The sequence below is a fragment of the Phacochoerus africanus genome, chromosome 8 (genome assembly GCF_016906955.1).
Source record: "Phacochoerus africanus isolate WHEZ1 chromosome 8, ROS_Pafr_v1, whole genome shotgun sequence".
Lineage (NCBI taxonomy): Eukaryota > Metazoa > Chordata > Mammalia > Artiodactyla > Suidae > Phacochoerus > Phacochoerus africanus.
This window is the reverse complement of record NC_062551.1, coordinates 167,032,956-167,047,069: the sequence shown is the minus strand read 5'-3', so window position 1 is coordinate 167,047,069 and position 14,114 is coordinate 167,032,956. Positions and strand designations below refer to the sequence as shown.

Here is a 14,114-nt window from a genome sequence, read left to right as displayed (position 1 = left end):
TTCGGGACCTAGTAAACAAGAAAGGTAGGAATCCTTCCTTCTCTCCGCACACGCCCCCGCCTTCACCTCTCCCCCGCGTACCGCGGGCCCGCAGGGAGGGGCGGGGTGCGGGCCGGGCGCCCCCCGGCCTGCGGCTATCTGGCCCGCTTGGCAGCCGGGGGACGGGCTCTGTCACTCTCGCTGGTGCTCTGCACAGGCGATGCCCCCTTCTGCAGGTACAGGCGTAGCGCAGTCCTCTGACGCCCCCTGCCCTTCCCCCAGGCTCCCGTGCTCCGCGGTGTTCGCGGGAGCCAGTCTGGCCTGTGTGCGGGCTGTGCGCACTCTCCCAAGTTCTTCCCTGAACACCCCTGTGTCCGCTGAGCAGAAGCGGCCCCTGGGTGCTAGTCAGCAGCAGGACCTTGCAGTCTGCCTCTGAGCCTGTCCTTGAGACGGGGAGCTGGGGCCAGGCTCTTCCTGGCTGGGGGAACGCCTTCCGGGCCCCTCCCCTGCTGCTCTGCGCCTTTGCCCTGATGCCCACGGCCAGGCAGCAGGGCCCAGCTCTGTGATGTTTGCATATCTTACGTGTCATTTGCATGTGCCCCCCCCCCCCGTGGCTCCCGCTGCCTCAGCCGTGGGGCCCTTCAGACAACAGTCCCTCTGTGGGAAGGAGCCACCAGCCTCTGCGGCCCCCGCCCCTTCTCACTGCGCTGGCCCTCTGTCCACTCCCCACTCCTGCTGTCACCCCCGCCATGTTCTCTCCTGCAAAGCTGCTCTGGCCCTGGCTTCCCTGCACTCAGACCCCAGGCTGCGGTGGGAGGGGCAGAGCTGTGGACACAGGCTCCGTGGCAGCCGGCTGTGCCCTGCATCTCTGTCCTCTGCCTCGACCTCGGTTCTCACCACCTGCCCTCTGCCTCCCCAGGAAAAGGACCCACTCCCCATCGTCCAAGGATGAGCAGTCCATTGGGCTGAAGGACTCCCTGCTGGCCCACTCCTCCGACCCCGTGGAGATGCGGAGGCTCAACTACCAGACCCCAGGTAGGGCGGCTCCCCCAGCCTGCCTGCCCCCCATGAAGGCCTGTGGCTCTCCCCCTGGCCTCACCTCGCCCCCTTCTGCCCTTCTCCCTCCACCTTGTTGAGTGACCGAGGAACCCCTATATCCAAAAGCTGGGCAGGTGCTGCAGAGCCCAGGAGCCTCTGATGGTCGGGGGGGCAGCTACTTAGTTTAGACGCTGCCTTGTCTTTGGTCAAGCTCTCTGGATGTGGGCTAGGGACCCTCACAGAGCAAACCCTTCTGGCCCCCGCATACGAAAGAAGGGTTTGCTGGTGGGAAATGACCCGCCAGACACTTGTGGGGGGTGGGGTCCCCGCATCTGACCCTTGCCAGTGGCCGGCTCCAGATTTCCTGCGAGAGCACAGGGCCCTGCCCAGGGCTCGGCGCCTGCCCTTCCTTCCCCACCACTCTCACGTGGCTCTCTGGCTGTTCCTTCTCCCTGAGGTGTCACTCCCTCCCCACACCCCAGAACCCCAGCAGACGTAGCTCAAACTTCTTTCCTGGGGGCAGGGGGGGGGTTCTCCTTGGCTCCCAGATGCTTCTTCTATCGAGACACCTCTCACCCTGGGCTGGAATTGCCTCAGTGACAGTCTGAGCTCCGTGGAGCCGGGAGCTGTGTCTCGTTCCTCCTGCCTCCCGTGTGTTGTGCTCACGGTGGGTTCTTGTTGGACGCCTGTGAAGCAAACACACAGACAGCTGAGTGAATGCGTGAAAGAACAGAGTTTGTGTGTGCACGAGCTAGTTATTGCTGCATACTAAATCACCCCAAAACCTCGTGGCTGACAATAACAATTACGTACTATTCACAGTTTTTGTGAGTCAGAAAGTCAGACAGGAGCATAGCAGGAGCAGTTTGTCTCCAGTCCAGAATGTCTGGGCTCCTTGGCCGGAGAACTCGAAGGCTGGGAGCCAGATCATTGAAAGCAGGGGTCAGCAAACTATGGCCTGGGGCCAGCATGGCCCACCGCCTGTTCTTGCAAATAAAGTTTTATTGGAACGCAGCCGCACTCCTTCAACTGTGTATCATCTACGGCTATTTCCATGCTACAAGGGAGAGTTAAGTAGACACGACAGGCACCCAAATATTTACTATCTGGCCTCTCATAGAAAAGTTTGCTGACCCCTGAATTCTGGAGAGTCACTCATTCTCACGTCAGGTGGTTGACACTGGCGTCCGCTGTGCGCCCACCTGGGGTTTTTGGCGGTGACGACCGCAGGAGGCAGCGTCCCCTGGCCCGGGCTCCCTCCCAGCATGCTGACCGGGTTCCAAGGGCCCGTGTCCTGAGTGAGCCCGGCTCACCCGGCAGGCTGCTGCGGCCGGGCCTGATCAGGCCTGTGAGGAAGCAGGCCCGTCTCCTCTGAGAGGGATGCGAGCCATGGGGCCTTCGTCAGGCGGAGCAGTGGGGGGAGCTCCCTTCCGTGGCAAAGGCTGCGGAAGCAGTTTCGGGGCCGTGTTTTGCAGCTTGGGAGCTGGGGGTGTCGAGAGCGCAGAGATGAGACGGAGGGTAAGACCAAGGCCCAGCCACAGAGGGACCTGCGTGCCAGGCTAAGGGGTTTGGATTCCATCTAGAGGGTCCCGGGAAGCATTAAAGGTTTTCAGCAGGGTTGGTTGGACGTGTGCTTTAGAAACATCTCTCTGGCTGCCATGTGGACGGCAGACGGACGGTGGGGCGCCTTGGGGAGGGAGGCCGTTGGGAAGGTGCCAAGGAGGTGCCGTGTGGCTCAGCAGGTTAAGAACCTGACTGGTGGCGTTCCCATTGTGGCTCAGCAGGAACAGACCTGACTAGTATCCATGAGGTTGCAGGTTCGACCCCTGGCCTTGCTCAGTGGGTGAAGGATCCGGCATTGCCGTGAGCTGTGGTGTAGGTCGCAGACGCGGCTCAGATCCCTTGTGCCTGTGGCTGTGGTGCAGGCTGGCAGCTACGGCTCCGATTAGACCCCTAGCCTGGGACCCTCCACATGCCCCAAGTGCGGCCCGAAAAAGAATAAAAGCAGGACCTGGACGGGCGGTGGTAGTGGGGCAGAGGGAAGGGTTGGACTTGGGAAGCACGAGGGCGGCCTGAGCAGCAGGACTGGAGCCTGATTCTACGAGGGGGGAGGAAATGGGTGCGGGGGGGCCAGGATGACTCCGTGGCTGCTGGCTGAACGGTAGGGAGGGCAGGTCCAGGGAGCAGTGAGGTCTCGGGCAGTGGACCTCCGCAGCGACATCCCAGCTGGAACCACGGGCGTGGGGGGCACTGAGGAGCAGGCGGGGGTCAAAGCCCGAGAGTCGGTGGGCTCTCCCAGCGGAGGCGGAGAGGGGTGGGAAGGCAGGAAAGCAGCCAGGGAAGGCGGCAAGGTGTAGAGGGGCCAAGGGGGAGAAGCCGGAGGGAGGACGCGGGAGAGAGGCGTGTCCCCAAGCCTGGCGGGGACCTGAGGCTTTGCAGCAAGCAGCAGGGACCCGAAGGGGGCTGGGGCTTTGGCAGCTGGGACCTTGGAGAGTGCGTGGCGGCCAGGGACCGGGGGCTGGAGCCTTGGCGTGTTGAGGCGTGCCAAGTGAGTGTGAGGGCCCTGCTGGGCTCTGAATCCCGAGGCTGCAGGGCCTGGGGGGATGGCAGGGGCCTGGGAGGAGAAAGTGGGTGGAGCGTGGGCAGCCTGAGGTGGTGTCAGAGGAGTGGGGGCTCCAGAAGGACCAGAGGCCGAGGCCCGCCCAGGACGGGGCACCGTGCAGGTCACCAAAGGTGCTGCAGTCAGGGATGTGGCTCCTGCCAGGGAGAGGCGACCCGTGCACAGAGTTGGTCCCAGGGAGGGAGCCAGTGACCAGAGGGCCAGTGCGGGCTGGCAGCAGTGTCCACGGTGCACGTTTCTTTTGTGTTTTTAGTTCAGTAAACTAAATTAAATACGAGTTTAGCTCATAATTCGACTTTCATTCTTTTTTTTCTCAGGGCTGCACCCGCAGTACATGGAGGTTCCCAGGCTAGGGGTCGAATCAGAGCTACAGCTGCTAGCCTACACCACAGCCACAGCAACGCAGGATCCGAGCCACGTCTGCGACCCACACCACAGGTCGCAGATCCACAGCTGGATCCCTAACCCACTGAGCAAGGCCAGGGATCAAACCTGTGTCCTCATGGATGCTCGTCAGATTTGTTAACCACTGAGCCACCATGGCAACTCCAGCTTTTACTCTGAAAATGCTTCAAACACACAGCAAAGCCCAAAGAGTGGTCAGTCCCCATCTGCACATCCTCCCGTGGGCTCGCCCTTCCGTTTCTCACCGCCTGTGCCTCACCTCCTTAAAAGCACACCTCCCTTCTGCCAAATCACCTGGGAATAGCCAGGGTCAAGTTTTGGCAGCAGAGGGTACAAGGGTTGGTTTGGACCTAGAATTTCGTCACAGAAAGAGGCCCCCAAGGCCACCCCGGCTCTGGGTGGGAGATGCAGCTGTCCCTCTGGGGGCGGAAGGAGCTGTGGGGACACTGCCCTCCCTGAGCCCCCGGCCCCTCGCTGTCTGACGGCGACCATGCCGGAGGTTAACGGGTTTCCTTCTCTTGCCCCGTTGTTTTTGTTCTTTTTCTCTGCAGGTTCCAGTGTCCCCAGTTGCCCGAATATCTCAAGTTAGTTTTCCACGTTCCCGTGTGTGGGGCCCACTCTGGCTTCTGTGTGTTTCCTCCTCTTCTCTCATCCAGTCGCCTCCGCCCTTCCTCTGCCCTCCTCTCTCTCCTCCTCCCGCCCGGGTCTTTCCCTCTGCACCCCACGCTCTCCCCGCCTTGCCTCCTCCCTCCCGTCTCCCCTCCCGCCCCGTCCTCTCTCCTCAGGCCCCCCCCCGTCTGTCTGGTGCCTGTCCCATCTCCATACGTCGTGATCGCTCCATCCACACGCCGGGTGCCGGCGCCGCGGCCTCACAGAGCCTCCCGTGGTGACGGGCGCCAGAGGGGGCAGGAGCGCTGTCCACAGGCGGCCCTCGGGCAGGGCGCAGGCTGCGCAGCCCAGCCCCCGCCCGCCGCCCTCCACCTGGGCTCCCGGCCCCAGCCTGGGAGGGAGGAAGCCTCTCATCCCGGCTGAGAACCTGCGGCCCAGCACCGCGTCACGTGGACACGCTCACACACGCTCACGGCACACACGCGCCCTCTGTGCTCGCCCTCCCTCCAGCCGCCGTGTGCCCCGCCATCCCTGTCGCCGCATGTGCTGCCGTCTCCACGCCACCAGTGCCGAGTGCTCCATGGTCACACGTGTTCACATGTGCACATACCTGCGTCGGGGCCGTCTCCGCCAGCCCGCGCAGGCCTCGTGCCAACCCTGCCTGTGTGTGCCCTGCCCGCAGGTATGCGAGACCACCCGCCCATCCCCGTCACCAACCTGGCGGACAACATCGAGCGCCTCAAAGCCAACGATGGCCTCAAGTTCTCCCAGGAGTACGAGGTGAGAGGTCCTCTCCCGGCCGGCCCCCTGCCGTGTGCCTGGCCCCGGGCCAGCGTCCGTCCCGCCTCAGGCCTCCGCTGCGGGTGGGGGGCTCGAGGCTTCCCCAGAGCACAGATGGGGGTGGGGGTCAGAGTGGCAAGCGGGGAGCTCAGCTCTCAGATGCCAGGCTTGGCCGAAGCCCCTCCAGGCCCCCAGGCCAGGACACTCAGACACACGCCCTGAAGCTAATGGAGGCAGGCAGGACGCACACAGAGATGGGCAACCACAGCCGGCATTTGTGGGGAGCTCTCTGGGGGCCGGCTCCGGGCGAGGCCCTGCACATGCCTCACCTCATTCTGTCCCCGCCACAGTTCTCTGAAATGGGTACTGGAGTCAGCCCATCTTGTCGATGAAGAGCTGAGGCTCAGAGCGGGGAAGCGACTTGCCCAAGGTCACACAGCCAATGAGTGGTAGGGCCTGGCAGCCTGTGCCCTGCACACGCATGTGCTCTTTGGGGTTCTCAGAGCGCAGATCACGGAGATGGGGCACCGGAGCCCTGAATCTTGCTGCTCGGGCTGCACAAACCCTCCTGCTCAGGGCCCTCCCGCGGCTCACTTCACTCTGACTTCCGCCCTACCCGCTCACAGGCCCAGCTGGGAGGCGCTTCACTCGTGCAGCAGTGGCAAGGAGAGCCCTGCCTCCTCTAAGGGGCACAGAGGTGCGGGAGGGCAGGCATCTTCTGCCTCGAGCCCTCGCATCCCTCTGCTCCCAGCGCAGGCCTGGCCCAGGATTCCCCCTCGGATGATGGAGGGACGGGACCGAGGGGCGGGCTGCCCCCTCGTCAGAGGTCTACCCTCCGCCATGCGTGCTGTCCTGGACACCAGGATTCCCCTTCCAGGGGCCGTGAGCCAGGTCCCCTCAGAAGAGCTTGAGCTTAGAAGGCGAACCCGTGAGCAGGGCTGCCTTGAGGAAAGTGTGCTGACTTTCCCTGTGGCGCACCCAAGGGTGGTGGCGGGGAGCCGGCTCTGCACAAGATCTGCTGCGAGGGCAACAGAGCTGGTGGGTCGGGCTCCGTGCCCGCCGTGCCCTGTCTGCCCGGGAGGCCTCCCTGGTCCTCCGCCGGCGTTCATCCAGTTCCGTGTCCACACCTGCCCTCCTCCCGGTGGATCTCTGCGCCTCGCTGCCTAGGCTCAGTGTGCCCCTTCCACCTTCTGCCCCTTCTCCGCTCCAGTCCAAGCTTTCCCCGCAGCCTGCTGTGAGCTCTCGGCCGGGATCCCGTAGCTCTGTTACCTCTAAGCGTCAGTCAGTCACTCGGCAGCCACGGTCAGGCAGTGCCCTTGGCTGGGAGCTGGGGGCATGGGGACAAGTGCCCACAGGGAGTTCCGTCCGTGGGGAAACCAGGGCAGGCCGATGATCAGCACTGAGTGTGACCTCAAACATTAAACACGCAGACGTGTGGGAAGGTCGGAGATGAAGCAGACTGCGGCTGGTGTGCGCTGGGCGCGCACGGGGCCGGGCTCGCTGTCCTGCGGAGGGACGCAGGCTGGCACCAAAACACAGCCGACGTGGCATGCTGCGCGGAGGACTCTGGGTGGTGTCGTCTGTAGAGGGAGGGTGGATTAGATGAGGGAAACACGCGGAGTGCTAGAGCAGTGCCAGGCGCTCGTTATCGTCTGAGGCCGCGAGGAACCGTGGAAGGCACCAAGCAGGGAACGGCTCTGGCTCCAGGACGGAGCGGGGCCAAGCGAAGAGGCAGAGAGAGGCCAATTCTGAGCGGGGGTGGCCTGGCTGAGGCTGTGGCAGCAGACCGGGGAGAGTCGAGAGGGTGGAGGGAGCCCTGGAACCCGGTGACCGAAGGCGTGGGGCGCAGAGGATCTCGGAGGGTGGCTTTTAGGGGCTGTCCGGGGCTTGTGGGTAATGACGACAGTGCCCTTCCTGCAGGGGGACCCCCAGCAGCAGGGCCAGGTTTGCAGGGGAAGCTGGTGAGTGCAGCTTGGCAAAGGGTTGAGATGGAAGGACCTGTGGGGCGCCCAGGTGGGGCTGCCAGCTGTTCAGATCGGGAGCTCGGGGAGAGTCTGGGCTGCAGCTGAAATTAGGGCAGTTCCGGCATCTGGGCTTCAGGTACAGCAAGCAAGTGAGCTCGCCCAGGAAAGGTTGGCTATGGTGAAGAGGCCCGGGAACGAAGCCTGGAGGTGCACTGTGCCCTGCCTCGGGAAGGAACAGCCAGGGAGGGAAGAGGGGAGCAGGGCGAGGCTGTGCAGAGGTGTCCGGCACCCTCGGCAGCGTCGGGTCCTGCATGGCCGACCACCGTCTCTCCATCGTGCTCCGCAGTCCTTAGCTGGGTGCAGGGCTTGAGGGACTGCCCCAGCCCCCACCGCACGCCGGACCACTCTTCTGGGCAAGGAGGACTGGTACCGTGGTGGGAGGAGTCTTTGGCCCATCGCCTCCCGGACAGGCGCCCCAGCCGTCTCTGGGCTCCAGGGCCAGAGGCCAGTGCTCAGTCTTCACCAGCACGGTGGGGCGGATCCCAGGGGCGAGGGCACCAAGTGGGCAGCAGCTGGAAGTCTGGGTCACCATGGGGGCACTAGAGCTCAGCTCCTGCCCCGCTCCACCGGCCGCCTCTGTTCCCTGCAGTCCATTGACCCCGGACAGCAGTTCACGTGGGAGAATTCAAACCTGGAGGTGAACAAGCCCAAGAACCGCTACGCCAACGTCATCGCCTACGACCACTCTCGGGTCATCCTGACCTCCATCGATGGTGAGCCGAGGGCAGCCGTCCCCCCCGCCCCCCGCCGTCCTCCTCCTCGCCGTGGGACAGCTCCTCCCCCAGGAGCAGCCCAGGGGTCCCGGGGTGCGCCGAGCTGTGGGCTGAGATGGAGGCCCTGGGACCATGCTCGTCGCGTGCCTTGCTGTCCGTAGGCGTCCCGGGGAGCGACTACATCAACGCCAACTACATCGACGGCTACCGCAAGCAGAACGCCTACATCGCCACGCAGGGCCCGCTGCCGGAGACCATGGGTGATTTCTGGCGGATGGTGTGGGAGCAGCGCACAGCCACAGTGGTCATGATGACGCGGCTGGAGGAGAAGTCCCGGGTAAGGCCCCGCAGGGCCCTCCCGGGAGGGGCGGGGCCAGGGAAATTCTCAGCCACCCGGCGGCGGCTTCGAGCACCCTCTCCGTCTCTGTGGGAGGAAGCTCCTCAAGGGACTTGCCAAGTGCCGCTGTTCTCCTGGGCTGTCACCATGTCCCCGCTGCTGGGCGTTCCCGGGGTGGGGCGTGTTCCCCAGACACTCGTGGGCTCCTCGCGTGTTAACATGTTGCCCCAGATGCTGTCATTTTCCAAGAATGTTAATGTCTTCCCCGGTTGCTGGCGTGGTCCTGGGATGTTCACATGTCCCCCAGATGCTGGAGCGCTGCTGGGGAATTCACACATCTCCCGAGTTAGTTAGTGCAAAGAGCTGCTGTTCTCTGCCTTTGCACAGCAGCGCGTCGCCCGGAACATAAGATTTACAGAGCTTGAAAACGTAAACATAAACGTTATGGGTAAATCTGGCAGAAAATGTGCCTGCTGCGATCTGGTCATGAATAAATAATTTTCAATTACGTCCCCTGTTCCCCTCTCGAGGGCAGGGGTGGCGCATCGCGTGAGAGCCTGATATGGTTTGGAAAGGGGTGGCACAGTGGGGCTGAGAGTTCCGGGCTGCTTGCCTTGAGCCGGGTACGCTAGAGCTCCCACCCTGCTTCTGCCTTGGGCTCCGTCCGTCCGAGCCTTTGGGCACCTCCAGCTACCCTCGCACCCACCCCCGCTGTCCCCCCGCAGGTGAAGTGTGATCAGTACTGGCCGGCCCGGGGCACCGAGACCTACGGCCTCGTCCAGGTGACCCTCCTGGACACGGTGGAGCTGGCCACGTACACCGTGCGCACCTTCGCGCTCCACAAGGTGTGTTTCCCACCCCCCACCCCCCCGCCAGGGCCCTGCCGGGACAGCAGTCCGAGTCTCGCCTGCCGTGGGGAGGGGGTCGTGTGGGAGGCCGGGGCCTGGAGATGGGAGAGTTCCACGCGGGCCTGCGCCGCGGGTGGGACGGAGGGATATGGCACCGAGAGCTCCTCCAGGCTGCCCCGTGAGGCTCCTGAGCCCTGTCGGGGAACGGGGATGTGGCCCCGAGTCTGGGGCAGGCATGCTCCCTGGTCCCACCGTCCCTTGCGGCTCTCCTCCCCAGAGTGGCTCCAGTGAGAAGCGGGAGCTACGGCAGTTCCAGTTCATGGCCTGGCCGGACCACGGGGTTCCCGAGTACCCAACCCCCATCCTGGCCTTCCTGCGGCGGGTCAAGGCCTGCAACCCGCTCGACGCGGGGCCCATGGTTGTGCACTGCAGGTGAGGGGGGGGTGAGCCCCGGTGGGCGTGGGCGTGGGCGTGGGGGGTGCAGCCGGAGGGGCCTCTGCGCAGGCTGAGCCCGTGTCCTGCAGCGCGGGCGTGGGCCGCACCGGCTGCTTCATTGTCATCGATGCCATGCTGGAGCGGATGAAGCACGAGAAGACGGTGGACATCTACGGCCACGTGACCTGCATGCGGGCGCAGCGCAACTACATGGTGCAGACGGAGGACCAGTACGTGTTCATCCACGAGGCGCTGCTGGAGGCCGCCACGTGCGGACACACAGAGGTGCCCGCCCGCAGCCTCTACGCCCACATCCAGAAGCTGGGCCAAGTGCCTCCCGGGGAGAGCGTGACTGCCATGGAGCTGGAGTTCAAGGTGGGCGTGGGGCCGGGCGCACCCGCCCACCTCCTGGGCCTGGATGGGCGGGGTCTGGTCCCCGGGGAGCCGGGCCTGACCGGCCCTCCGTGTCTCATCAGCTGCTGGCCAGCTCCAAGGCCCACACATCCCGCTTCATCAGCGCCAACCTGCCCTGCAATAAGTTCAAGAACCGCCTGGTGAACATCATGCCCTACGAACTGACCCGGGTGTGTCTGCAGCCCATCCGCGGCGTGGAGGGCTCCGACTACATCAACGCCAGCTTCCTGGATGGCTACAGGTCAGCACGCGCACGACGGCCCCCCAGGCCCAGGGGTCGCCGGGCCTGTGCCTGGCTGGCTGGGACTCAGCAGGATAGGGCCGGCCCGGAAGGCCAGGGTGGGCTTCCTGGAGGAGGGGGGGTTTGAGGGGGCCCCCCAGGGACGAGGCAGTGGTGGGGGGGAGACGGAGCCAGCAGCAGCGCCTCCAGCAGGTCCGGCCCTGTGTCCACCCCAGACAGCAGAAGGCCTACATAGCCACGCAGGGGCCCCTGGCGGAGAGCACCGAGGACTTCTGGCGCATGCTCTGGGAGCACAACTCCACCATCATCGTCATGCTGACCCGGCTCCGGGAGATGGGCAGGGTGAGCCCGTCCCTGGGGCCCCCTCCCCCACACGGCCGTCTCCTCTGCCTCCCAGCCCCATTTCACCCCCAAATCCTCTGAAACCCGGAGCCGCCTCCGCCTTCCTCCCCCACCTTCCTCCCCTGACCGTGGGGGCTGGGTCCTCTGTCCACAGGAGAAATGCCACCAGTACTGGCCCGCAGAGCGCTCTGCTCGCTACCAGTACTTTGTCGTCGACCCGATGGCTGAGTACAACATGCCCCAGTACATCCTGCGTGAGTTCAAGGTCACAGACGCCCGGGTGAGTGTGGACAGGGGAGCGTCTGTATTTGCCTGAAGGCATGTCTGTAAAACTACCAGAGCCCCTTGGGGCGGGGGCTGCCTGCACGGTGCCCCGGCTCAGGCCGTAGAACATGGGCCCCTTTCCCGGGGTGGCCTTGGTGTCACGACTTACCTGCGTCACGCCACTGCCCGCGTGGCCTGGGGCTCCAGCCAACCCCGGCTCCTGCTCCCTCTCCCAGGATGGGCAGTCGAGGACGATCCGGCAGTTCCAGTTCACGGACTGGCCAGAGCAGGGCGTGCCCAAGACGGGCGAGGGCTTCATCGACTTCATCGGGCAGGTGCACAAGACCAAGGAGCAGTTCGGGCAGGACGGGCCCATCACGGTGCACTGCAGGTGGGGCCGACCCCGTGGAGGGCTGGGCAGGTGGGGGTCCGGGGGCCTCGGGGCAGGAGCCCTGATCCAGCGCTGTCCCCGAGCAGCGCCGGCGTGGGCCGCACCGGCGTGTTCATCACGCTGAGCATCGTCCTGGAGCGGATGCGCTACGAGGGCGTGGTCGACATGTTCCAGACCGTGAAGACGCTGCGCACACAGCGCCCGGCCATGGTGCAGACGGAGGTACGCGGGCCGCTGGCCGGGCCCGAGGCCGCTCCTCACAGCCACAGGCTGCTGGCACTGATCCCTGCCTGCTCAGCCCGGGGCGCTGGGGTGGGATGAGCTGATCACGCTCCCCTCTCAGCAGCAGTGCCCTGAGCACCAGTGGGGTGCCTGCCTCCCGGCTAGGGTTGGATGTGGCTGTCCCTAAGGGGCGCATGGTCTAGGGGCAGTTTGAGGGGCAGGAGGAAGTCTGAGCAGATGTCTGGGTCCCGCCTCCGCTCCTGGCCAGCAGAGGCAGAGGCTGACTCAGTGCCCCCCCCCGCCTCTGGCTGCGGTGTGAGTGAGTGCCCTTGGCCTTGTTAGGGGTATCTGCCGGCACTGCCCACCCTGACCAGCCCCCTGTCCTGCCCGGCAGGACCAGTACCAGCTGTGCTACCGCGCAGCCCTGGAGTACCTCGGCAGCTTTGACCACTATGCAACGTAACTACCGCCCCCCCCTCCTCCGCTGCCCCCGCCTGGGGGCTCTGGAGGGGACCCAGCTCCTCTGAGCCATACCGACCATCGTCCAGCCCTCCTGCACGGATGCTGTTGTTGGCAGAGCACAGCCCTCTGAGATCACAGCGTTTCAGGAACATTGCCACACCAGACGGAGAGCCCAGCACTCCCCTGGGTGAGGGGGTGGGCGGGCGGGCAGGCAGGCGCCGGGCCGTCTCTGCCCCCCAGGCCCGCCCCGAGCCGCTTCGAGTTCTCTGTTCCGCTGCCGCGTTTCTCATGCTTCTTCTCATGGGGGGGGATGGGAGCAAAACCTCCTTTTTTTATACATTAAGTGGGGGTAGACAGGGATTCTAGCCTCTTCCCTCTGACTTTTCCTTTTGCAAATTCTTAACTGCAGAATGGGCTGCTGTGGGGGTTGGGGTGTAGTTTGATTTCTCCTTTGAGTTCGCGTTGGATCCTCTTTCTGTTGGATGCCTTTCATTTCACTGCTGAGGGATGGAGCGTGCCTTCCTCGTGTGCGTGGAGCTGGGGCTGCCGGCCTGAGCGGAGGCATGGCTGATTCGGCTGCTCTTCCAGCCCTTCAGACAAGATCCCGTTTCAGCCAAATGCAGGGAAATACATTTTTAGAAAAGAGAAAAGAAAAAAAAAAAGCCCTGTTTTATTTTTCCTTAAGAGCCTTATTTCAGGCCCCACGGACAGTAGTGGGCGGGGAGGAGACGGGAGGCGCTGGTCCCCAGCCGTCAGTTCCCGTGTGTGTGTGTGTGTGTGTGTGTGTGTGTGTGTGTGTGTGTGTGTGTGTGACCGTCACAGCCCAGGACCATGGACGTGTCTGGGGAGCCCGGCAGCGTGTTTCTCATCACCATCGTGTCTGCAAAGATGAAAGATAAAGACAACAAACAAACAAAAACCCGAAAGAAAACCGCGGGAAAAAAGAGTCACCCCCTGGCCTCTGCTTCAAACGCCTGAGAGGGGAGGCGGCTTCCTGCCCCTGGGATTCCGCGGGGAGCTGCCGGCCTGACCTCTGGGCCCCCAGAGCCTCGCTTTTGCCCCCAGCAATGCAGGATGGCGTGGCCAAGGCGATCGGCACCGGCCCGGCCCTGTGCCGCGCCCCACGCACCTCAGGGCCAAGCAGGGGTGCAGCTGGCCCTGCAGGTCCAGGCCAGTGGGCCTGGTAGCACATACCTGTCCTCAGAGCAGGGGCCGGATGACGTGCCTCCCTGGTTTGCAGCTGTTTTCCAAGCCCCTGAAAATCACTCGTTTCCACTCCTTCAAGAGGCCCTCCTAAACCAATGTGGCCAGACTACTGGACTTCTCTGAATGGGACTCTACGCAGTGCTTAGGATCTCGGCTTTCGAGGGGCGGGGAGAGGGTCTCTTCCTCTGGGCAGCACTGTCTAGGTAGGTACGAGGGGGCGGGAGGGGTGCATAGCTGTTTTAGCCGAGGGACGTGAGGCGGGCGTCCCCGGATCTAGCTAGGCTGTCAAGATCAACAATCCAGGGTTGGAAATGTTGAATGAGACATTCATTTTTACCTTGTGGATGCTCGTGCTGTAGAGTCCACTGTTGTACACAGTCTGTTTTCTATTTGTTAAGAAAACTACAGCATCATTGCATAATTCTTGATGGTAATAAATTTGAATAATCAGATTTCTTACAAACCGGGCCTCTGTCTCAGCTCTTTCTGGAACCAGAGTCTGGGCTCTGTCAGTCCGTCCCGAGGGGTAGCTTCTGCGGATGTCCTGCTCCCCAGGAGATAGGCTGCCCTGAGGGTCTGTGACAAGCCCCCTGGCATGGGGCCCAGTTTCGGAGAGGAGCCTGAAGACCGAGCCGCCCGTGCGTGGAAGGAGCACACGGCAGGGGCCCGGCTCCCTGGGCTGGGGGCATGGCCTCGGAGTCTCCTCACCCTTGCCGTGTTCTGGCTCGGTCTTGTCCGGCTGTGTTGTGGGTCAGTAACCGGGGCACAGTGCTGGAAGTATTCC

At 63.9% G+C, this 14,114-nt stretch overlaps 1 protein-coding gene across 10 annotated transcripts in view; it reads left to right on the top strand.

Moving 5' to 3' along the window:
* PTPRF (protein tyrosine phosphatase receptor type F) overlaps positions 1–13,793 on the top strand; it is an 87,607-nt gene extending 73,814 nt beyond the window's left edge. For 6 of the 10 annotated variants that reach the window (XM_047789371.1, XM_047789377.1, XM_047789376.1 and 3 more), the window contains 14 exons: positions 899–1,014; positions 4,594–4,626; positions 5,334–5,431; positions 8,045–8,168; positions 8,330–8,505; positions 9,231–9,350; positions 9,631–9,785; positions 9,878–10,163; positions 10,265–10,443; positions 10,659–10,785; positions 10,940–11,065; positions 11,286–11,440; positions 11,527–11,662; positions 12,057–13,793. In XM_047789371.1, coding sequence (XP_047645327.1) covers positions 899–1,014; positions 4,594–4,626; positions 5,334–5,431; positions 8,045–8,168; positions 8,330–8,505; positions 9,231–9,350; positions 9,631–9,785; positions 9,878–10,163; positions 10,265–10,443; positions 10,659–10,785; positions 10,940–11,065; positions 11,286–11,440; positions 11,527–11,662; positions 12,057–12,125 — 1,900 coding nt within the window. In that variant the 3' untranslated portion in view covers positions 12,126–13,793. The remainder of the gene's footprint in view (positions 1–898; positions 1,015–4,593; positions 4,627–5,333; positions 5,432–8,044; positions 8,169–8,329; positions 8,506–9,230; positions 9,351–9,630; positions 9,786–9,877; positions 10,164–10,264; positions 10,444–10,658; positions 10,786–10,939; positions 11,066–11,285; positions 11,441–11,526; positions 11,663–12,056) is intronic. The other 4 variants (XM_047789375.1, XM_047789374.1, XM_047789378.1 and 1 more) reach the window with 1 other exon arrangement.
* The last annotated feature ends 321 nt before the right edge of the window (positions 13,794–14,114 follow it).